The sequence below is a fragment of the Neodiprion virginianus genome, chromosome 6 (genome assembly GCF_021901495.1).
Source record: "Neodiprion virginianus isolate iyNeoVirg1 chromosome 6, iyNeoVirg1.1, whole genome shotgun sequence".
Lineage (NCBI taxonomy): Eukaryota > Metazoa > Arthropoda > Insecta > Hymenoptera > Diprionidae > Neodiprion > Neodiprion virginianus.
The window spans coordinates 9,523,631-9,547,189 of record NC_060882.1 but is presented as its reverse complement, the minus strand read 5'-3'; the positions used below and the strand labels follow the sequence as shown (position 1 = coordinate 9,547,189).

The 23,559-nt window shown below is 42.4% G+C and overlaps 1 protein-coding gene across 1 annotated transcript in view; it reads right to left on the bottom strand.

The window, feature by feature from the left end:
• Nucleotides 1-12,055, bottom strand: part of LOC124306614 (delta-sarcoglycan) — a 167,770-nt gene extending 155,715 nt beyond the window's left edge. Inside the window, exon 1 of the mRNA XM_046767407.1 lies at nt 9,989-12,055. Coding sequence (XP_046623363.1) covers nt 9,989-10,156 — 168 coding nt within the window. The 5' untranslated portion in view covers nt 10,157-12,055. The remainder of the gene's footprint in view (nt 1-9,988) is intronic.
• Between the last annotated feature and the right edge of the window lie 11,504 nt (nt 12,056-23,559).

Below are 23,559 nucleotides of genomic sequence, written 5' to 3'. Positions count from 1 at the left end.
TATACTACATTCGGCTTCCCGCTCATTCAACTCCGTTGCTCATTTATTCATCGAACCTCGCACCCTCGAAGCCAATAGTGTACCCCATGTCATGCATTATAATATGCGAGGTCACAGTCGGACACAATCAGGATCAGCCTACTGCGACAGGAAGGATTAACAATGCACGCGGACCGGGTTGAGGAAGCCGGTCATTCGAGTTTTACGCTGAATTTCCGTTGCTGTTTCGTACTAAGACATTTTCTCTAAGTAGGAACAAAGATTTTCGAACGGTGAAGACCTTCCCGAAACCCACACTGGACTACTCGAAATACAACCCCCTCGGTGCTAGGACATTGTATATAAGCTAGTACAAAGGCTTAGCTCTTAGAAATAAGCCGGAAAAGATGCCCAGGGGTGAGCTTCTGCTGGCAAAAGCGGAGACCCATTTGCCAAGAAAGCCCCCTGTTCGAACCGTTACCTCGAGATGGGACCGGGAAGAGTTGGCTCGAAAGCGCGGAGAGTAGAGGAGGTTGGAAGCTGGAGGGTTTCTCTGTCTGTGAAATTGAACGCTGCAACCGCGGCGATGTTCGCCGATCTAATAATCAGTTACAAATGCGAGCCGGAGGAGGTATCCGATCGTATGCGGGGGATGAAACGAACGTTCGTCATGGGGGGAAAAAAAAGGAAGAAAATGTATCGAACGCGTAGTGTAGTATTGGTGGCGTGAGCGATGTCGCGGAGGTTGCGAGGGTGAAAAAAAAAAAAAAAAAAAAAAGAAAGAAGAATTGGGCTCGGGACGGAAAAGTTTCGCGATAAACCCTTGATACTCAACTTTCCGGAAAGCGACCGATCGGCCGGGATTCAGAGGGGGAGTTTCGGTATGATCGATGCTTATTTCTCGCGGCTTATTCCGCGACCGATAAACGGTACAACGTTACTCCCACACGCGATGCTCGTGTTTTTCAGGATCAGTCAGTATCCGGAACTTCGCAACTGCACCGGTTTCGCGTCGTCATTACCAAAAGTGGAATGCCAATCCGCCGGACCAGTAACTCTCTACGCCCTTTCTTCTTCCCCCTCGTCGCCCCTCATTATCGAAAAGTGCAATTTTCCGCGGATTTCGACAAGTGCCCGGAACACGCCGAAATGCTCACCCATTGTCTTTCATGCTCGCCACGCGAACGATCACTTCCGGTCCCCTTGCATTAACAATTAGAGCTTTCGAGTCGACGCGGTCTCGGTCGTCTCGACGAGATCTCATATCCCTTCCCCGAACTGCGTCAATGGATCAATAATTTGATGCCTTGTGAATTTTGATTCTTTTGTCTACATTTCGTCGGGCTCGATCATAGTTGAGGTACGTTTCGTTAGTCAAAGCCATACACTCGCGACATTTTTCGCTTATCAAAAGGAGTGTGTGTGTGTGTGTGTGTGCGAGCGTCGCTTTTCATTCCGCATAGACGGTTCTTCCGCATTTTTTTTTTCCCCCTGTTGACTGAAAATGAGAATACGGGGGGGAGGGGGGGGGGTGTAGGGCGCATCTATCGAAGTCTGTATATCCCTACCAAATGTCTGTACTGTAGCTCGAAGGTGAGATAAGTGACAAAAGCGTTAAATTGAATTCACGGTACGGAAAAGGGGAGAAGAAAAAAAGGAGGAAAAAGAAAACCAACAAACGCGAAAATGCCGTAAACATTGACGGGGTCTAATGCAGAACGTCAAAATTCTGACAGAACCGAGCGAGAACAACGGCAGGAAACCGAAGCAGTGAGACGTGCAGGACACGTTGGCGAATATATTGCAGCCAAAAGCGCGATGGAACGGAACGAAATAAAGGGGTGGAAACGGTGAGAGAATAAGAGGATATATACCGAGGCACGAAACACGCTACTTAATTGGTGGCAGCAGGTGTCGGCTTACATTGAAACTATTAAACGTTGAAGTGCAACGGCGTTTCCTTCAAATCTCCAGCATATTTCGTGACAGTCAGAAGTTGTACAGTTTTTGCAGTGCGATAGTATCAGAACGGTCAACTCAAATGCGTTTTGCTTTCGTTCATTGTTTTTCTACGTGACACGGCAGTACAGTTCCTGATTAACTTACGACAAAAGAAACTGAGAGTGATAAATTGTTTCCAACTGATACTGAGATAGAATGAACGGAAAGAGAGAGACGGTGAGAAAAAGTAAAGACACGCGTTCAAACGAGAAAAAGTAAAACGTTGACCGTAATAATTTTAATCGAGCAAAATTTAGGAATGAAACTATGAATTTTTATGGTCTTCTTCTTTCCTTTTCCTCTTCACCTTGTGCACCGCTTGGTCATCAATTAATCCGTCCAATTGCGACGTGCTCAATCATTCAGATCCATTTGTTTCTGAGTTGGCGGTTGTCCGAGCTGTTCAATCAATATCTGAACATTCGTTCAATTTTTTACAGCAGCAGGAGCGACGGCAATCGAGCGATTCTTGATGAATTATGATACCACGTCTGCAACAACTTTTACCGTAGGAGGAAAAGTCGGGGCGAGGTCAGTTACCACGGAAGGTGGTTTCCTGTGCGATATAATCCGAGCGCGTAAACCTTTCCTCTTACAGCAGACCCTCTCGCCCGTTGCCTGTCGGGAAATTAACGACCGGTGACACGCTGCTCTCCGCGCGTTTTTCCATGAATTAGTCGAGGCCCCCCGGCTGCCAGAGCGTCTCGCCCCGTCCGACTGCAACTCGACGGGGTGAAATTTATATACGACCGTGAAACGCCCGGAAACATCTCCGGCGAAATCTACCCCCGAAAACTGGGGGTGGGGAAAATTTGACGCCGAATAACCCGACTACGTACCGCACATGCCTTCTTGTTGTCGATGCGATTAATCCGTGTTCAAAGGACCGGGCAAGTCAAATCAATGCCCACATGGCTTGAAGAGAAATAAAATCAGGTTGCTCGGAGTATCGCTGTTTCCTATAACGTTTTTCTCGTGAGCTTTTATAACCATTTCCCGGGAAAATTTGTCTACGGTATTCTTTGATAATCGCTGAAAGAAGAACGTGCGTATGTATTATATATGCCTGTAACCCGGTGATAAACTCTGTATCGAAACGTGGTATGAATCATGGTGGGATTTACATTGTTAGGTACGTCAAATTGACTTACGTAGATTGCAGTGCTTAAGGTGGAACGTATGACGATACCGACTATTCGTATTGTAACTTTATCACCGTATCGTGGAGGATGTAACGCGTTGCAGCCTCGCGCGATTTACCTTCTAGGGAAAGCCGGTCCTTGCGTGTTTTATTAGAAAAGTAAGTAAAATGAGAACTCTGCGCGGTACGCTAGAAATTGCATTGTAGTACGGCCATATCAATAAATCACATTCAAGTGTTTGTTATCTCATAGGCATATCGTGCCGTATAATAACCGCCTCGGGTTATAACGCGTTAAATTAAATTAAAACAGAGACATTTATCGACCATACTATTCCTAGAACTTTCCAACGACCTTTGCCGAGGGTGGTCGTCTCTTACTAATCCTCCAAGTACCTGCAGCCACCTAAAAGTTACGAGGCTAGGGCCAGCTTGGTGACGGTGAATGCAACTCCACTTGTAAACGCAATTATGTTTTCCTTTTCTACGATCGTCAGTTCTCGCAGCATGTCACATACGAAGGTTGTGATATCGGTACCTACGAGTCGGAAATTGCACTGACTCTAAGTCAACGTCAAATCGAAGGCGTGCACAATAAATAGAAGCATGCGATAAGACGCGATTTTCTACCGTCATTATTTTATTTCCGTAGCATATTTCGTTTTTCGGTTCTACGCTTGTTTTTCTCCTCACGTTTAAGCAGATTATCGAAAGAGCGCTAGGCGTATATACGTGCAAATGTATCCATCTGTGCATCACGTGTGTACACTGCTCAAATAACATCAACGAGTTATCGTCGTCTTTGTTATTTACGATATTTACTCAAGTTACCGGAAAAGAATTCGTACAACGTGAACGAACGTGTGTCGTGTATCAATAATTTAATTTCATTTTTCGTTATTTTCCTCGTAAAAATTCGCGGATTTACTTCAATCGATATACCTTGCATCGGAGGATAAAAATCCCCTCGCGAGAAAAAAAAACATATAACCTCGCCTCTTAGACGATACGTGCCTTTTATGCAAACCGATATTTTGATCCATCTTCTGCAAAGCGATAGCTAGAAAATTTTCCGGCCAAGCCGCTAATGGAAACCAAAAATCAGAAAATCTGTGTAAACTCTGTTGAGAGGCGGCGATACGAGTGGATAGAACTTCGTCCCGAGGGCATGTGCTGCTTTTTTTTATCATGTACCTGTCTCATCTCAAGCTCACCGGTGTACATACGCACATATTCACGTACACTTGGATAGACACGCGTTTATACGTAGACGAGCCCGAGTTCATAGAGGCGAGGCATTTTACAGAGGTATTAAGACGATTATACCAGGTCGTTTGCGACACTTCAAAGGACCCATTCCTACTTTCAATCTAATCCAAAACTGGAATTCTCCATAATTACGGGCATACCTACAAGGTCTAATAGACCGCAGTTAAAGCTTGTACCTCTTGCATTTTCATAACGTAGTAACGAACTCATTTTGTGCACTTTATCGTATATTGTTAAGTTGGATCAGTTGATGTCATTTCGTAGAATTGCAGTCATTTGCTGAGAGCGCGGCTGTGTTACTACATTTTCAAACAACGCGATGGCTCGTTACGAAATAGCGAGCAATCCCGTGACTCGGGATCACGTTGAATTCTACCAATAAAATTAACATCAAAGTCTCAGGGCTGGGCGTGAAAGGGTTGCACATTTTCCTAGCTTTTATTCTCGACAAAAGTGCGCAAAACAGCATTTCTGCATCATAAGTGTTATTAGAATGAGTATCATGTGAAAATCTATAGATTTTTGTAATGCTTTTATTTGTTCACTTATCTCGCATTCACGGATTCATTCTCTGAATAATTCTATCTTTATTAATTCCATATCATTCCACCGTGGATAAAAGTCATTGTGTGACACACATATGTGGGTGAAAAATCCATGCTTCGGTGAAACAGAATCGAGTTAAACTTCCGGCACCCTCGTGCGTGATCCTTATTTCTCCAACGAATTTACCAGCTGAATAGTACTAGGGCAAAAAACTTATTCATGAGGGATTGCGAGCCTGCGGTCTAAAAATACGCCATGCTCATAGAAAAAGCGTATACCCTATCCGTGCAGAAGATGCGAACACCGACTGCAATATTATGCCTGTATATGTGTCGTTCTCTGTCTAACTGCGTACGCTCCATGAATAATTTCGATTAAAGGTAGAGGCGTATTGGAACGATCTAAAAACCCAAGACGAATGAGACCGTGCGTACCTGCGTATTTTTTGCATGTAACAAAAACAGAAAAATTAAACAAACGTATCGCTGCACGCTCGTATATGATATATTTCGAAAAAAAATTTGTATTTATTTATTTATTTATTTTTTTTGCCTTTCGCGTCTATTGTACGTCTTATAACCGCAGGCCGTAGAGACGATGCAATCTAAGTTAGATCTCGATTTGGTTTCAACCGTGACGTATGGGCAGCTATTAATCCAAACCCGTAGCGCTGGGTGTTCCGAGAAAGGCCGGACGGTATAGTAGCCAATAAAGTATAGAGTGAACAGAGTTCAGAAGGAGACACGAGACAAGAGACAAGGGTACTGAATTAGTAGTGCCACGTGGGACAAGCAGAGATTGATGATTGTTTGCTCACGTTAGCGTTTTCACTCCGCCGATACCGAGTGCTCCCGTATCCCGCACCGATCATTGCTTCGAAATGCCTAATTCTGCCCTCTTAATTGCTTTTCGCCCCCTTCCCCATTTCCGTGGCAAGAGGGGGAGAGAGGCGGTTTTATACCGATGCAAATGCCGATCCATCTAGCACCTGAGCAATCGTGTCGACGCGATAATTGAAATCCCCTCGGCAAGATCAGCCGCGGTGGTGAAAAACCGAGAGAGACGAAAGGTGGAAAAATCAAGCGAGAGGATGAAATTTGGGGTGACTTTGTACCGGGATAATAATTCTAATGAAAAAGGAACTCCCATATTATATTCGCAGGGTTCGGAGAACTGACAAAACAGTTGATACGCGGTGATATAGGAGAGGGGCCACCGATACGCAGGGCTGAGGGATGAAGCTGCAAAAAGCGGGGGAGGCGGGAAACGGGTCAGGAGTTTGAGAAAAGTCTTGCAGCCGAAAAAGAGGAAAAGCATGGAAAAATGTCCAGGGCCGAGCCTGATTTACCGCGGAGGGAAATCGAGCCCAGGAGTTATGTCTAGTCCTCGAGATGTCATCCGCTGCGCTCCTTCCGCCTATCTTGCTTGAAATATCACGTTCTATTTTCAACTTTTATTCGCCCAATGCACGCAACACCCGCCAACCACCACCGAACACCTTTGGGCCCGACTCGCATTCCCAGAGCTAATCTCTCTCTACCCCGATCTAATGCTGCCGCTGAGTAAATCTATCCCCTGTTTTCGATCTCTCGAGGGTATGCTGAACATGAATGTACAGGCACTGGAAGCTCATATCTTGTTATTACAAGAGTGAGATACAACAGTGAGAATCATCGAAGGCGGGATTCACCCCCTCTGCATCATAGGTGAAATTTCAATCTGAGGCAAAAAGTGTATGGAAATATTCTGAAGAAAAGTCGTTTTACAAATTTTCGTGTCGCCCTGCATTTGAAGCAGTCGAGGGTAGAATCAAAGCAAGTTCGTCCCGTCAATTTTTCGACGTTGTAAGAACTAGTCGCACCCTCTTGCAATCTAATAATCTTCGCGATCCAATTATTCCTCAACAAATAACAAATCTAATTGAATTTTCCAATTGAAAACTAAAAAAACGTAGGGAGTGCTTAAAGTGAGGTGGACGGCGCGTGACAATTGAAAGCGAGTATCGGATTAGTTTGTACTTCTCACTTGATAGTTCTTTGAAATTCAAACAATGCACCGAATTTGAGACTTACAATTAGATACATGACGAAACTTCTTCCCTGGGTTCGTCGTCGCGTCGTAAGGAAGATAACCAACATCGTCCCGGCAAGTTGCTTCCATTCCTTTTAGTTATTACCTACAGACAATTTACCCAGTTAATTAGCAATTAGCAAAAACAAGCTTGTAATTCACCTTTATAAGACTCCCTCTTGCACACCTCAAACCTACACTACACAATTCCGCTATCTCCTGCGAACAATATTTATCTTTGATTACCTCTATGATGTTTGCCTAGTCGCGTTATATAGTGCTGACAATAAGTGTCAGGTGTTAAAAGTTCTTGTACACTATTCCACGACTCTCGGTGCTTCATGATTTATGCGTCTGGTTGTGAGTCACGCGTTTCGATATTATCGACAACATCTGTCATGCGATACAGTGCATCGAAACGTAAATTAAAGTAACATACGCAATTGTGCCAACCGAAATCTCCTCGACCGAAAACATTGTTATTAGAATTAGAGTGAATTTGTGTATGGAATATGCGGTTGGAACTCCTTTATATGAAGGTTACTTGTGATTAAAAAATTAACCCGTTTTTTATCGATTGTTCGACAAGAAAGCGAACGAACATTTGTGACTGCAAACATTAACAACGCGTCCGCACTTCCACTGCATGGAAATTTACAATCAGGTAGAATTGCCCCTTGAAATGACCTCGTCATTACCCAAAGGAAATGAAATCTCACCCAAGTAAAATGGTCCAAGGCTGGACGATTTGAGTTCTCGGCCACAAAATAATATGTTTCAGACTACTGTCAAGCATATGGTCGTGGAAAATTGTATCCGGCTGCGAGAAGAAGATCCAAATAAGCTGGGACAAGGATAGCGTTGAGGGCACCTGGTTCTAAACTCGTTGTATCTTGGACGATTTACTTTAGCTCGCGAAAGCTGCAGCAATTATACAGAGATCAGTTTAAACGGGCAAATGCAACGCCTGCACAAATCCCACGACGTCGACTCTCTGCTGCCACCGAATTTTAGAAGCGGGGAAAATTTTACGACCCTTCGTTTAGCAACCGAGTCTCGGTTGGTGGAAGGGCTACTTTTACGCTCGCGCTTTCCTGCTGGACATTCTATAATCGTAGCGAGTTACCTGCAAAGTCGCTTAACAATGTTGATCGTAAGCTCAACTCCGAACTCTCGTTGGGATCCGTTTGTCGTGTGAAATTTTTTCCTCGTCGTCCGTGTAACCATTTGTGTTTTTCCGCAAAGATACTCTCGACGTTGAGCGGCGAGAGTGGCGATTATCCACCTATATTACAATTTGTAATGAAACACTGTGCGTTTCAATACTCTTCAAACTTCGTTATCGAACAATCCAATTCCACGTTGAAGAGTAATATTTGGAAGTAATTCAATTCGCGAGAGTGTTTACTACAACGGGTGTTTCATAAAAACAAAATTTTCACCAATTTCCGCGAACAATTGTCTAATCAGACTACAAAAAATGCTGGATAAGCTGCGTCGTAGTTAATTAAATGTAGTTTAGAATTTCAAAAATATTAACCAACTGCCAGTATGCGAAATTCTAAAAACACTCACAATGACACTCTACCACAAATCTAGCCAGCGTGCCTCATTACGATAACACTTATTGTCAGTCATAGTCTATACGGCAATTCGAAAGAATTGTCACGTTGAGCGAGAACTTTGTTCTTGAATTTGAATTAACGTAGACCTCTGAGTAGCATATGCATGCGAAGGAGTCGGGAACCGCAGAGAGAAAGAAGAAGCTGACGAGATTGGTAAATCGGAGAATGGAGCTTATCATCGGATCACTGACACGTTTCGCGATGCGAGTGATAGCTGTGCTGGATGGGCCGAATGCATCGGAATCTATTCAGAACTGACTCGTTCCAAACCTCTGGCCTCGCGATATTCAACCATCAACGTTTCGACACTTCACACTGGCACAAGCACCCGCGGTTCAGGGTTTCATGACTGGACTCCGCGGCGCTGCTGATAGCCGGCTGACATCTCTGATCATTCAGGTTTTGTGACGCCATGCCGCACCGTCGGACGATGATAATGATTAGGATTTACGTATACGAATAGTGTTTGCCCGGCTCGCTATGACGCGATGCATATTATATCACTGCATCACCGCGGCGTCACGTCGAAAATCGGGATTATACGTTCACGCGTTCGACAGTTCGGTTAAAACCACCGCACGGTCGCTCGTAAGCCCTGAACGCGGTTGAAAATTTCATCGTTATGTAAAGTACAAACGCGGGCTATCCTCTTTTCCTCAATTTCTATCGTAGAATTTGATGTATTTGTAGTTTTTGCTTAGAACAGAACTAGATCAGTTGAGACTAGCTTGTTTAAAAGAGGTGCAATTATTCTATGCTATGCAGTGCATTTCCTGTTGCACCGCGGTTGACCTCGGAATAAAGGTCACGAGCAGTTTTCGAACAACAGTTTCAATCATAGTGTGTATATCTTTGGGGATTCCAAGTAGCCAAATCGATTGTACCATTAACCAAAATCGCTTCCTCCGCTGTATCTTAACGGGGATTAGAGAGGTTAACGGATCGTGTATTGTGTATTCTCAATTTCAAACCAACAATCTATCGCGGATATCTCCGTTGAGAGCATGGGATAAGAGTGCCCGTATACGTGTTTACGGCGTTGAAAATCTCAAGTTAAATCTGGGCCAGTTTGAATTTGATGGTGTAGTCAAGGCCGTTCGGTGAAAAAGGTGTGACACCGTCTCGCTTCGAACCGTGTTTAAAAGGTGGGGTGGCTAACGGCGTGAATTTTTTACAGGGTGTTCCAAAAAGTCGAGCTTTCGTCAACCCGGGTCTCATCCTCGTCAGTGCCTTCCGTTGAAACACGCGGCGTTTAGCTGCCCTTTCGGTTTCTCCGGACTCGGATCCAGGAAAGTTTTCTCACGTAATTGGAAAGGGAGGATAAGAAACGTTTGACAAGGTAAAAATTGAGACTAACCATGTACGGCGACCATTGATGAGGCCACGTTCTCGTGTCATGTCCACCTGTGTTTGGTTGGCTTGCCAAAAAGACGACCCGCCTGTCGGCACTTCCGGTCCCGGTTGTCGCTAGAAGTGCCGTTCTAGCACGCGAGCCTCCGAAGCTCAGAGTCGGCGAGGTGTCCATCTTCTAGGTATCAGACGGAATTAACGGAGCCTCTCTCGCCTCGAGTGTCGTAAGGCACGTGCTGAATTATTATCTTTTCAGATGATTTTTATTAGATTTAGTTATACGGACACCGCGGTCGCTTCCCACTTAGTTTTTCCTTTCGTAACAATATTTTGATTCGATTCGAGAAATTTTAGCCATTTGACAAGCTTTAAGGATAGTCCGATCGATTTTATCAAAATAAACGTTCAGTTCGCGATACGTCGATTTTCCGATCTATTTTATTCGTTCACCTTTCTCGCCCGGTAAATTAATCCCACACTACACATATATTGCGATTAGAATTTCTATACTTTTTGTGAACTTGTACTATTGCGTGTAACGTATGCGATTCTCTAACATCAAACTTCATTGATATGTGTACAATATTTGTTTTATACAATGATGATATATTATAGCGATAAGCTGTACGGCACGCTGTCACGTATTAATTTATGCGTTACACATTTTTTTATCATTTATTTTCTCTAAAACACTCAACGCTCTTTACAATACACCTGTTATAGTATAATATTCATATGTTTAATTCTATGCGGATCAATATTTTCATTTAATACGTTCAGTCAACTCCGTCGCGGATGAAATTGAATTTTGTTTGTTTTTTCTCCGTAATTCAATTCAATTTAATCCCGATTACCATATACTTACGAACAGTTTTATAAGCCGCGTTAATACATCGAGCGTATTCATCCTCAAGCTGTGGTTATAACCGTTAATTTCGCACATTCTAACGAACATCCTTATTTTCTAGGGTTAATAATTTCGTTCTCGTAATTGACTTTACACATCAGACTATTAGATTTACTTGTATCGTACACATTAACGTCGACTTTTCTCTATTTTCATATGTTTTATCTTTCTCTTTCTTTCCCCCTTAAGTTTTTAATCGTATTTTTATTTCCACCATTATTACACACTTATACATGTACATCTTTGTCGTTTGTTAAATTTTAAAACCGAAATCGTATTCACGTTAGAAAATAAAGCTGTCAAGATTATTATCCTCTTTACGCGGAGAACTAATTTTACATTCCCTTTGGGTAGCACGCCTTCGTCTCTCCTTTCGTAGATTATATTTTCCTACAAGATTCTGGAATATTGCCGATGAACACTGAGGTTTACATGTATTACAGTGCGGTATGTTAAAATACGAATTACACATTCAAATTTTGTTCCGGAACGGATCGCGTAGATTCAACGTTACGTCACGTGACCACGCGTTGAAGTTCCTGCACACGTGTATTAAACGGACGTGTAAAAAATTTTATCCCAATTTCGTCGGAGATGCGGTGGGGAAGAAGAAGAAGAAAAATAAGAAAAGAAGAGGGTCCTGTCATAACCACTTGATACTCAAAATATTCATATCGGAATTTATCAAACGATTTTCAAATCAATCAATAGCAACGCGAAGATATCGACAACCAATCATTTGCTCGACATCACAAGCAGCTGGTTTTAACAATTTCAATGAGAGAAATAACGTCTACCGCACATTGATCTCAGCTGTTAAAAATTTCCTGATTTACATCCACGTCGAAATTATTACTTTCCATCAAAAGCATCCAATATCTGTCAAAGCATTCCGAATCGCCCGTGAATATTTCCCACCGTGCGTGATATGAAAATTATCTCCTCGTCGTCGAGTTGTCAAAAAAATATTTTTCGATTCGAGTCTTTCTTTTTCGTTTCTGTTTAATTTTCCTCTTAATCAACGGCCGGCAATCCTCTCGCAAATTGTTAATTATTACTGCTTTTCTAACATCTCTAAACATCTTTCCATGCCTCCCCTACAGCCGGCGATAAGCTCATCGCGTTCCTCAAGCTCCTCGAGGATCGAACCCCTGCGTCGCGTGTAAAGTCGCGCGCGGCACTGAGCGTCGGGACGCCGCGCGTCGCTTGTTCACCGCTTCGCTTTCGCGGGCTCACGTGGCCATTTCATCCGCCTGCGCCGAATTTCGCGCCCTCTCTTCGCCCCCCTCCAACCCTCCACCAAGCTCACTTTTTATCTGTCTTCTTCTCCCATTCTCTACCCCCTCCCTCACCCTACTATCCTTCTCTCTCTCCCTCTTCGCCTCTGTCTCTCTCATCCAACGCGTACTAAAGTCAAGCTTGCAAGCACACACACCGGCTTTCTCAATGCCGTAGTTTCAGCCACTAGAAATTGCTCTTGTTGCAGTCCGCGGAACGTTTCTACCTCCCTTTCTTACTGTTCTTGGTACACACGTATAACAACATTCATGCTCTTCTCCGGATCTGTCTCTCCAATTTCTTCATTTCTTTAATTTTTTTTTTTTTCAAACACAACTTTTCGAGGTTGCCGTTAAGAAATTCTGTCCAACATCTCGTTATCCGCAAGTTTCCGGATAGGTATAGAGAAAAACGACACGGATGTTGATATTTGACGTTGGATATTTATTCTTCTATACTAGTCTTCCGTATTGACAGATTTTTAAATAATTATCGCTGGTCACTGATTGTTTACATTCGGCCGACGAGATAATGAAACTGATGCATATAGTATCGATCTATTCTCTGTAGGTTTTTCGGCAGAGATTTTTACCTCACTCTCAACAGAGAGCATCGTCACCGTAGCTTTTTCCATCCCATTGTAACCTTAATGCCTTGAACGATTTGTAGAGCATTTGAGATGACTGATTTAAAGAAAGAATGAAAAATGTGAAAGAAACGAGAGAGAAGAGAGAAGAAGCGTTTATTCGTCACGGGACAAGTCCCCTTCGGCTGTACATAAGATAATACATATGTATATCATATGAATGTGTACGGGTATTAAATACAATAAAACCAAACATCCTAATTGAAATTAGAATTAAACTCAAGTAACAGAAGAAGAGATAAGAATAAAAATAGATGAATAAAAATAAAATTAAAATAATAAAACGACTGGGATTAAAAATGTAAGTGTGGGTTAAAAACGAATATTAATTCAATGAAGCAAGAGAAAGAGAAACAGAGAAAAAGACGAAAACATAGGAAGGTATTCGGCGCGACTCACCTGATCCTTGAACTTTTCCTCGCCTCGCAATTATTTCTAATGTAATTCTTTTTTTATCCCAAAAGTTATGTACCTCATATTCGATTCTATATTTCCGGTCCACTATACATACCGTGCGTTTTATACACTTAATGTGCACACGTATAAGTATACACACTGTATAATGTGGTTGAGGGTAATTAGAACGTCGTGCGTGCAGGTAACTATATAAGTTAAGTTTAATTCCAGTATGGCATTGTGAAGCCAAAAGTGTGGCAATTCCGAGGGCTAGCTCAGCATTAATTACGGAATTGTGAATGTTTAGAGAAATCGATCAAATTATCCCACCGACGGTGTAAAAGCTGTACTGGGGCAGTGTCAATGGCTTTATATTTTCTTATAACCTCGCAAGTTTGTGACCATTCGTTACAATACTAATTCTCATGAAATATGTTATCCATACGTGAAATTGCCAAGGATTTCAAATCTTACGAATTCTACATTCTCGCTGCCAATCCTCCGAGATGGAATTTAATACTCTTTCTTCACTTCGAGAATACGACGAAGAAGAAATATCTAGATTTAATCGTGACGTGTATGTTGACAAAGAAGAAGAAGGAGCCTAATTTCTTAAACTAATTGAAAAAAAATCGATATGATATCAATAAAATTTTTACGTACCTATTGCTATAATAGTCTATTCTTTTTCAGATTATTATAATCATAAAGTAGTAAAAAAGTTCGTAGAATTGCAGATTTATCATCATACTATTTTTGAGCCAAGCCACTGGATTATCACATTAGAGATAAAATTTCGGAAGTTGAACCGATTGTTTATAAACCCTGTTAGTCACCTTCAAAAGACAAGTCGTGATAGAGTGTTACACCAATTTTTTTGTCCTTAATTAGCGAATACATTACAATAGAAAAATCCGTTTCTGTTGTATAAAAATGAAAATCCTAAGTGACGTACGCATCGAATCAAGAATCGACGATATCGACGTTGGCGATATCGCAACAGATTGTCACCGTCGACAATTTCGCAGAAGAAGCTTTATGAAACAGAATTACGACTTAACGCGTGCAGCCAAGTAAAACCAGGTTTATCGTCGAGATAGAAATTCATAAATGAAAATAGATAAAAAGCGGTAACGCGATATCCGACGCAGAATACAACGCGGTGTAGTGACGCTCGAATTTAACGATCGCACCAAAGTATTCCGCATTCAAGTTAACAGCTGTTCATCTTGCTCCTTGTGCATTTCATGTTGTCTGAATTTATCCGTGGATTTGAAACGCAGCTTCGCCGGAACCGGAAATACTTTGAGGTGATCGTCGGAAGTCGGCTGACTGGCGCTCTCGAGCGATTCTCCCATTGTACCTCAGGATTCCTTTTATATCGTCGAATACGCGTCAGGCCCTGTGCACCAAAGCAAGGGCGTTATATATATATACACATGTACATACAGGGGTGTATATACGCGTGTCTATGTGTATGTGTGCGTGTTTGTGTATACGCTTATATTTTTTTCTACAGAGAAACACGAACACGCACAGGCATCGGGTCACAGGACGAACCTTACTTGGCCACTTTATCGTTACTCGCGAGTCGTTACCACGCGACAAAAGATTCCGAACCATCTACTTGAGCGGTGAATTCTTACAGTTTCAAAGCGATACCTTACGCCCCAAGCTGCTTGAGGTATCCTCCACTGGCTTTTGTCAAACATCGCGCGGCGAAGAAAATTCAGAGAACTGCAACGGAAAACTTGCAAAGAATGGATATATAAAAAATGGTACATCTAAAAATGATCAGTCAAGTTATTCAGAAGCTGAACTGGTAGAAATTCAGTAACGGGAACTTCTGGACGTTTCGAAAAGTTTTGAGGAGGAAAATCTTGACCGAATACTTGATTTTTGAACTGAAATTCATGGACGCGTCCTTCGAATCGTTTGACGCTTATTCGGGATACGATATTTCCATGAACTTAACTCGATGTCGATCTTTGTTGATCGTGAGTAATAGCGATATTTCGACAAATTGGAAATGTAAAGTTGCGACAAAATGCCGTATCTGGAATGTAGTTGGGTAACAGTATTACAAAGTAATGTAGGCACAGAACAGAATAAACGCAGAGTACGTAATTTAATTTGGAAAACAATTGAAAATACAGAATATAGGGTGAAAAAGTAGAATTACATTGATGAAACTATTCTAATCCAGTCAGACATAGTACAGCTCAATTAATAAAGTAAGATTGGAAGTAAAGTGAGAGGACGAAATGGCTTGATCACTTCCGTGCGAATAATAATTGACAATAACAACAGGGAACATGCAAAACCAGTTTGTAAAGTTACCTTCGTACAAAGAATTGGAACGAATTCCAAAGTAAATTGAATTGAAAGTATATTACAGGCATATATGGTATGTACAGGGTAGCATTCCGGTTTTGCGATCATCCCTAAAAATGAGGATTAATTACCGCGAGGGGGTTCGAATCCCGGAAACCCCTGACAACGGTAATCTGTTAATTATATTAGCGTAGGATATCGAATGCAGCCTTTCGGTAGCCGGGTTGTAAGCGTCCTCCAAGGCTGTTGGTCCCAGGCCTCTTAAAGGTGCTGAATATTTGAAGACGTCTCGGAGCTCAGCAGCCCTCTCCGGTAAACCCATCTCCGCTCGCAGATACCTACGTTACCCACTTCTCCGTCCTCGATGCTCCGAGTCTACCTTCATAATCCCACCTTAAGCTAAGACCTGCAGAGACTTAAGACCTCACTGTTCCGACCGCGGCCTACTCGCCGACTGTAATTGATAGGGGGGAGGACATCTCCGAGATGCAGCATTGTCCATTTTGGATTATTACATCGTTACCTGGGCACACTGACCCCTGTCGGTTATTGCGACGTCTGATCGTCTCCGAATTGTACATGTTAAACTCGAGACGCGCGGTTTCGAGCACTGACGAGTCACTGTTTCGGGTTAAAATTGACTCAAGGAGCACTGGCTGCTGAAACGGTTGAGAAATACATATGAAACGATTACATGGCGATGGGCAGGAAATGGAAAAACGTGAATCACAATATCGAGTTTTTAAATTGTCGAATAGTCAAGGCATAGGATGCTAGAATGAATGAGAATATAGCTAGGTAAAAAAACGGAATCGTCAGCATTTTGATTATTCCGTATTTTCGTTTCCTACATTTTGATTTTTCTGCTTCGATGGAGGGGTAATTTTTTGATTAGTCGTTTGTACGAAACTTCGTTAATTTATATAAAACAAGTTTAATATACACTGAATAAAATACCAACAATCCGATGTATTTATTAATTAGTTATCACTGTGAAGAAAGTTTCTTAAAAATCGGTAATTTCTTCGGCCATCACAGTGGCCTTCCTCCTTAAAATCTTCCGCGAGTATATAATGTCTATTTGTCAAATATTTTATACATTCAAACTCGGAAACTGAGTCCAGATTGTGGTATTGGGATGCTTGTGCAAATATCGGATGAGGACAAGGTTCGACAAGGACCCGACCGGAAGGCAATCGAAATTTATGACAATTTTATACGATGCTTATTTTCGATTTGTGTGGGTATGGCTATACAGCTCTCTTGGATCTGCACAATTACCCGTGAAAATAGGTCAGATTTCGAACAACGCCGGCGTCTGCAAGTCGATAAACCGTAAACGTGGTTTTATTTCTTTGCGAGCAAATTGAAATATGAGCCGATCATAAATCGGGTGTTATTTTATTAGAGTTAGACGATACGCCGGCCTAGAGGCGCGTCATAACTTCGCAGGCCGTATCGCGATCCGATCTCCTTTCTTCCACTGCCAATTAATGAAACTCGCCGTACAAGTATAAACGTACCGGCATCGCGGCACGGCCTCAATCAACGAATCCGACGAATCTTATGAATATTGATCAGAAATAAGACATTTTCAGTGCGAATCATAGCCTGAGTCACGTGTTGCCAATTAATTTCGCCTCCACGACGAATAGCAAATCCTTTGGAGCTGGAATCAAGAATTAGCGAATCAGACTGGTAGAACAGATTTCCGAATGGCCTCGCCCTGGCATTGGTGTTTTCAGTAAAAATACCCTTGACACAGGGAATTGTAAAAAATCATACGATGGGTCATAATTAGCACCGAATCCACTCAGTACCCATTATGTGTAACGTCTCTCATTATTTCACGTCAATCACAAGGCACGCGAGAGACACCCCACGGAGAAATAACCCGGTTCGTGGGCTCTGGGATATCGTCTTACACCCCCGACTTAATTACTAGAACAACACCTTCAACTGATTTGACTAGCTAACGCCAGATTCTAGCAGGAAACTGAGTAATTGGTAAATCAGTCTTTTCGGATTCCTGTGTCAACGGATTGAACGATGAAAATTACAGTTCAATCAGAGTTACATTCATGATTTTCTAGCTGATAATGAGCAGAAATCTTTTTGTCTTTCAATTCGTTGAATACGTGAAAATTTCAAAAAGCAAAAGGCTTGAAATCAACGAGTGCGAATTGAAATGGTTGATATTTTCAATTCGAGAATACTATGAATCAAAATTTGGTGACCTTCTGCGTGCAATTTGGATTATCGATATTCGAAACCTATTTTTCATTCATCCCGGCACTAAGTTTTCCCATCTTAATAATCGCCGTTCTAAATAAATGTTCTTCGTTGAAATACAAGTATATATACGTATTCGAAAAGCACCAGGACGTTGTAGAATTTTTTCAGGTCACACGAGAAGACTCGTGAGGATTTTCACAAGAGATTGAATATACGTGCAAACATTCCTCGACAATGATTAAAAACGACACAGACTACCGTCGACGGTGGGGGAATTAGAAACCGAGGGGTCGCTAAAAGATCAAAAAGAGGCGTTGATCTTCTCTCACATTTTTCGGTTATTTTTTTAATTTCTTCCCTCCTCCCGTCTTTCTTCCTCCTTTCCTACCGGTTCTCCACGTTCTCGGATTCAAGAGAGCTTTATACCCCGACTCCCTCTATTATTAAGCGTGCATCAGTGAGCGCGCACGTGAACGAACGCGCCTCAACCATTGTGGGAATAATGAAGGCTGAGCACAACGTGGTGGAAGGCGTTGCAGGATAGAGGTGTGTGCTCCTTTCTCCGGTGCTTTTGCGGCAGCGCTTTGCTTTTTTCGCTTAGGAAAAAAACCAGCCTCCGAAAATTCGTTTAACCGACAAAGCGTGTGTCGGCTGATATTAATCAAATCAAAAGAATTCTCCCCACTTTTCTCTCATCTTTCTCCCCGGTTCGCTCTACAAATATTATATTATAATATTATGGAGAACGCAAACTAATAAAAACAATCTGTAACACGCGTGCACTCTGCGTATCTTTTTGCCACGATAAACGCCGGAAATCCCTACCGGAATTTCTGCGGAGAGAAAACAACGAAGTCCCTTCAGTCTTCTCTAATTGATCCAAGTTGGGAGATAATCCTTTCGGCCTCATGGAGTTGCTATCTTCGATCAGAAAACTTCTTACTGTTCATCCGTTCGCTCGTTGCTACGTACTCGCAGGATGGTGATGAATCACCAGTGCACCGTTGATAATCTTGAATCTTAGCGAAGCGATACCGAGAAGGGATTAAGGTCAGTGGGATGGTGAATTAACGTTGCTGTTCCTTGCCTGCAGCGGAAAGTTTTAACGCCTCTTCAATAAAATACCGTTCGTTATTAAATCAGAGAGAAGATTATTGGAATTCATAAGTTTTATTCAAGACGGTCCCAACTCAATGTCGGCAAATGTCCCATGCGCCTAAGGTAATTTCATTGCAGAGTTAACTAATAACGAAGAATATTAACGTTGTACCTACATTGCGAGAAAAAAATTTGGCTCGTTCGCAATTGGTCGCGAAGATAATTGTTATCAGCGCGGATCAAGCGACGTGGATGGTACACCGCTCCTCATATCGTCGAGAAAGTTGAAACATTCAAACGGTTTATACACATTTCGCCGGGACACCTATCGCCGCCTGTACACTCCGGCCGCGTTTTTAAGCCGATCATTTTTCAGCATTTACCCTATACATCAGCACGGTCTGACTTCGCATTTGCATAAGCTAACAATTTCGCCTTGTTCGTAAAAGTTTGTCACATTTGTTACCCTCTCACTCACGGAACTCACCTCTTCAAAAAGTTAGGCGAATCAATTACCTTTCTCTATTCGCCCCCCCCCCCCCCCCCCCCCCCCGCCCCCTGTTTTATGGAATCCTTTGGTTTTCGGATTATCGAATATTCCTTTCGCGCTGGAATTACGGCAAGCCGGAAAAAGTGTTGACGGAATGAGTAACCTTGTAACTAGAGTTAGTGAGGCAATTAGGATACAGATGCTCTAAGTGAAACGTTGTTCGGGGTGAAATACTTTGAGAAAATAAATTGATAGTAGATGTCTCCCATTGATTTCGTTGCCACCCAAACGAAACACTCCATCCATGGTGGATCTTTAATAGACATCTACAAAAATCCCCAGTACCTACGGTCTGATTAACGGATGTATTAAATTAGAAGTTCTGCAAGGACATTTTTTTTTTACAAGCATCATTGAGGAAGTTTTTATACATACGTACGGCATTTTTGGGGGCAGGTGAAGCAGATTTAATTTTCATCGGTTTTGGCCCCATTTTACATATAATACATTACCCTCAAAATTGGTTTCTTGTGTGGCCTTAATTGATTTTCGAAAATGACTATTCCATTGATTCGGTACTTCAGTGACTCCCTTCAACGTCATACTGTCTCTATTAAAATAACTCTGCCAAGAAAGTTTTCACTCACTCATCAGAGACTCCTTTCCCGATGCGATGAGGTGATCAGGTTCGGACAAAAGAGCTTAAAACAGATGTGAATTTATTCGATGCTATACAACCTTCACGAATCGCCAATGATCGATGACTTTAAATGACTCCGAACCGAGTCGAAAAGTGGCATATCCTTTCTAGAGGGGAACCGGGATTCCGGGGGTCTTTCCTAATCCTAATGCACGGCGTCTTATTTATGCAACCATAGTAACGCCGCTATGGCACCGCAGCGCTCAAGACCTTAACGGCTTTCAATTTCCGTTGGCCATCAATATTATTTAGTTTAGTTCGGACCACCTCTCGGCCCAGTTCGCACCTTGGCGCACCATTTGCCGAAGGTTTCTGCATTCGGCTCACGCCTGTCCCAAGGAAATTACTTGTCCTCTCTTCTGTCTCTCTACTCTTTGGCCTTTCCGCGAAAGGATGCCCCCTGCATGACTCTCTCCACTAGCGTCCGCGCGACATCTTCTCCAAAACTTACGTAATTCCGACTAGCTACGCGATCATCCGCGTTTTTTTCTTTCTCGAAGACCGAGGATCGCTTCTCACTCATCAATCCGTAGAAAAAATTATAAAACTGTTCTGGTAACGATTGCTTTATCTCTCATGAAGGAAACAAAAAGATATGATACTTCCGGATTCGCGTAATCATGCTGAGTTTCGAAGAGCTGTATATGAACAAATGAAAAGGAACTTACAGAATATCATCGCTGAAGGGAAAGCTTCTAAATGTGAGAATCGTTTCAAATTCAATGCTATTAGTGTCAGATATCATGCGGTAAAACTTCATTGTCACCTTTATTTTTCCCATTAAAATATTGGCCTTAATTTGAGAAAGCCTACACCCATTCCATGAACTTGAGTATTTCTGGAAACTTCATAAATGTTAATTCGGACATCCCAACGATTCTGAAATGAGTGTTTATTCAGAGCATGGAATGATTTTTGTCAAACGTTGTTACTACTATGGCTTTAAAATGTCAGGGGGATCCATTAAATTCTTGACATTTACCCGAATGGAAGGTTGAATTCAGCACTGTGCCGTTAGATTAATATTAATCAAAAATTCGCCCGCTCGTTATACCAGATTCGGATACCGAGATTCCGTACGATTTGTATAACACACAAAATTGCTAATAGAATCGTAAATATGTATGCCGTTATACGGAAATACCCGGCAATAATATCGGCTCGAGAGTAGAATTATAAACCAATTGAAGTAATTCTCGCAGGGGTTTACGACGTTCAAGTAACTATAATACGAGAAAATTTATCGGTTTATCGTTTTTCAGCCACGGTATTTACCACTGGTTCGGAGTATTTGTCAATTTTTTTCATTAGCCAAATCCAATATCTCGGCTGCAAAGTCACAACGATCCGTTACTGGAGGGTTGTATTCCATTCGCAATAATCTTGCACCAGTGAGATTCAAAGTTTTATTGAATCATTTGGCCTCGATGAACTGGCTAATCTCTAGTAACAGCATTGATTGAACAAATTAATGAGCGTGATCAGTGTTTCGTGGCTTTTGCGTCCGTGTTGGCTAAAGGTGAACGACGACGGTGCGTAAAGCGGCATTGCAATGCGGGGGTGTTGGAAACACGGCGAGGAAAGGAAATATACGGAAAGGCCGGAGTTTACCGAGTGGCGTTGGTCATCTGCGGATTATCCACGGTTATTGCTTTCGAGATTAAAATCTAACCCCGGCGTTGTGCAAACCCGGGCGCAATGTCCCGAACTGTAACATTCAAATATCAAAAGGTAATATAGAGATACACAGATAGGGGGAATGCCGAGGAGGGTCTCCGGATATAGGACTCCAGGATTGTGTGGAAACAAAGGGCGGCAATTTCAAAAGATAAAGCTTTCTTTCCCCGTTCACCTACCACCACCTACCTGCTCGTCGTTCCCTTGCTTCGCGATAAGCAACGCCGCTTTGATGTTGGCTCACCGACGTTGAGAAAGCGAGAAATTGTTGCCACCTACAACGGTTTCGCGTTTTTTTTTTCATGCAGTTCTTCGCAGTGCTGTTTCGGCAATCAAATTTCGGCGCTTCTTTCGCGGACGGAAGAAGCCATCACTATCCCAACGATTTCTCCGTAATATACGTGGAAATACGACAGGTAGAGGAAAAACAGCGCTTGAAAACGCCGAACGCAGTGCAGGGGGTCTCGTGTTTGTTAAATAGACTGTCTTTTGTGCGGGGTATGAGAGTGACTTTGGCCTTAATAACGCTGGATAAAAGTGCTCAAGGCTCGCGGGCAACCCACTGCTTGGCAATCACCGTGCTTGCAAATCGATTTTCCTTTTTTCTTCCGCTCTTTCTCTTTCTCTCTCTCTCTCTCTCCCTCTCTCTCTCTCTCTCTTTTTTCTTTTCTCTAAAAAGGAAAGCTCTTTTAACGACCTGCCAACAATGCCTTGCGGAACTGCTCGCGTTCCCCGACACCGCGATGAAGCCAAGCCGGACTGACTTTCACCCGGTTTTTTTGACGAACTTGAAAATCCGGGGTAGGTATTTATGAGACCACTAGTAGTCGCGGCGGAGCTTTATTTTTTATACATAACTCTGAATCCACTCGAGGAAATGGTTCTCCAAAATAAAATATGCCAGTTGGGTAAGAACAGAAGCCAAGAATAAAGGAGAAATAATCATGATAATAGTTGGAGTAGAAAGGAAAGAATTAGAAATCGCCAACTTCTCGCGGTTCCGCAGGACCGTCTTATTAAACCCTCCGTCTCTATCTCCTCCATTTTTTTCCTCCCCTTCTTTTTGTTCGGTCGCTATTTTACTTTTTTTTTTTCTTCTTTTCCTCCTTGTTTTTACTCTAAGCTGTGCTTTGGCCTGGAACACAGGATACCGTCTGTGTACACAAGCACATTTTCTCAGACCGATATACTCGTAGGACAATGGTGTACTTTGTGGCTCCATGATTAAAACAAGAGGGGGCTGGACGTCGCTCCCCTACGTCAACGCTTTCTCTCTTACGGTTCTTCCTCTTTTTCTTCTCTCTCTCTTTCTGTATCTATCTTTTCCTCTCTCCGTTTCTCGTTTCAACAAAAGCGAGACGAAATCACTGGAGGAAGAAGCACAACCACGGCATGAACGCAGGCAGAGTTTGGGGTTCTTTCCATTACCATACCAAGCTCGGCACTGCTCAACGTAACAACAATACACACCCGCCATACACTAATAGCTCTTATATAATCCACCAACAACTGCACAACTCCCTATTAGAACCATCTAGGCGGTTCCTGGGGGGATCGGAGCCAAGAATTAGGTTCACGTAACTGGCAATTTTCATAATTATCCAACACGCGAATGGTCAGTCGTAAATAACTCATTATTCTTTCGGAGACCATACCTGTCCACAAGTTCAGGTGTTGTCAAATTAGTCTTTTTTCCTACGGTCAAGTAAGCGAGTGAAACGTTATTTGTATTTTCATTGAGTAAGAAAATCCTTAGCATGGCATCTTGTATTTTTTGACCAATTTTTAGAAATAGTTTCACACGTTGAAGAATGAAC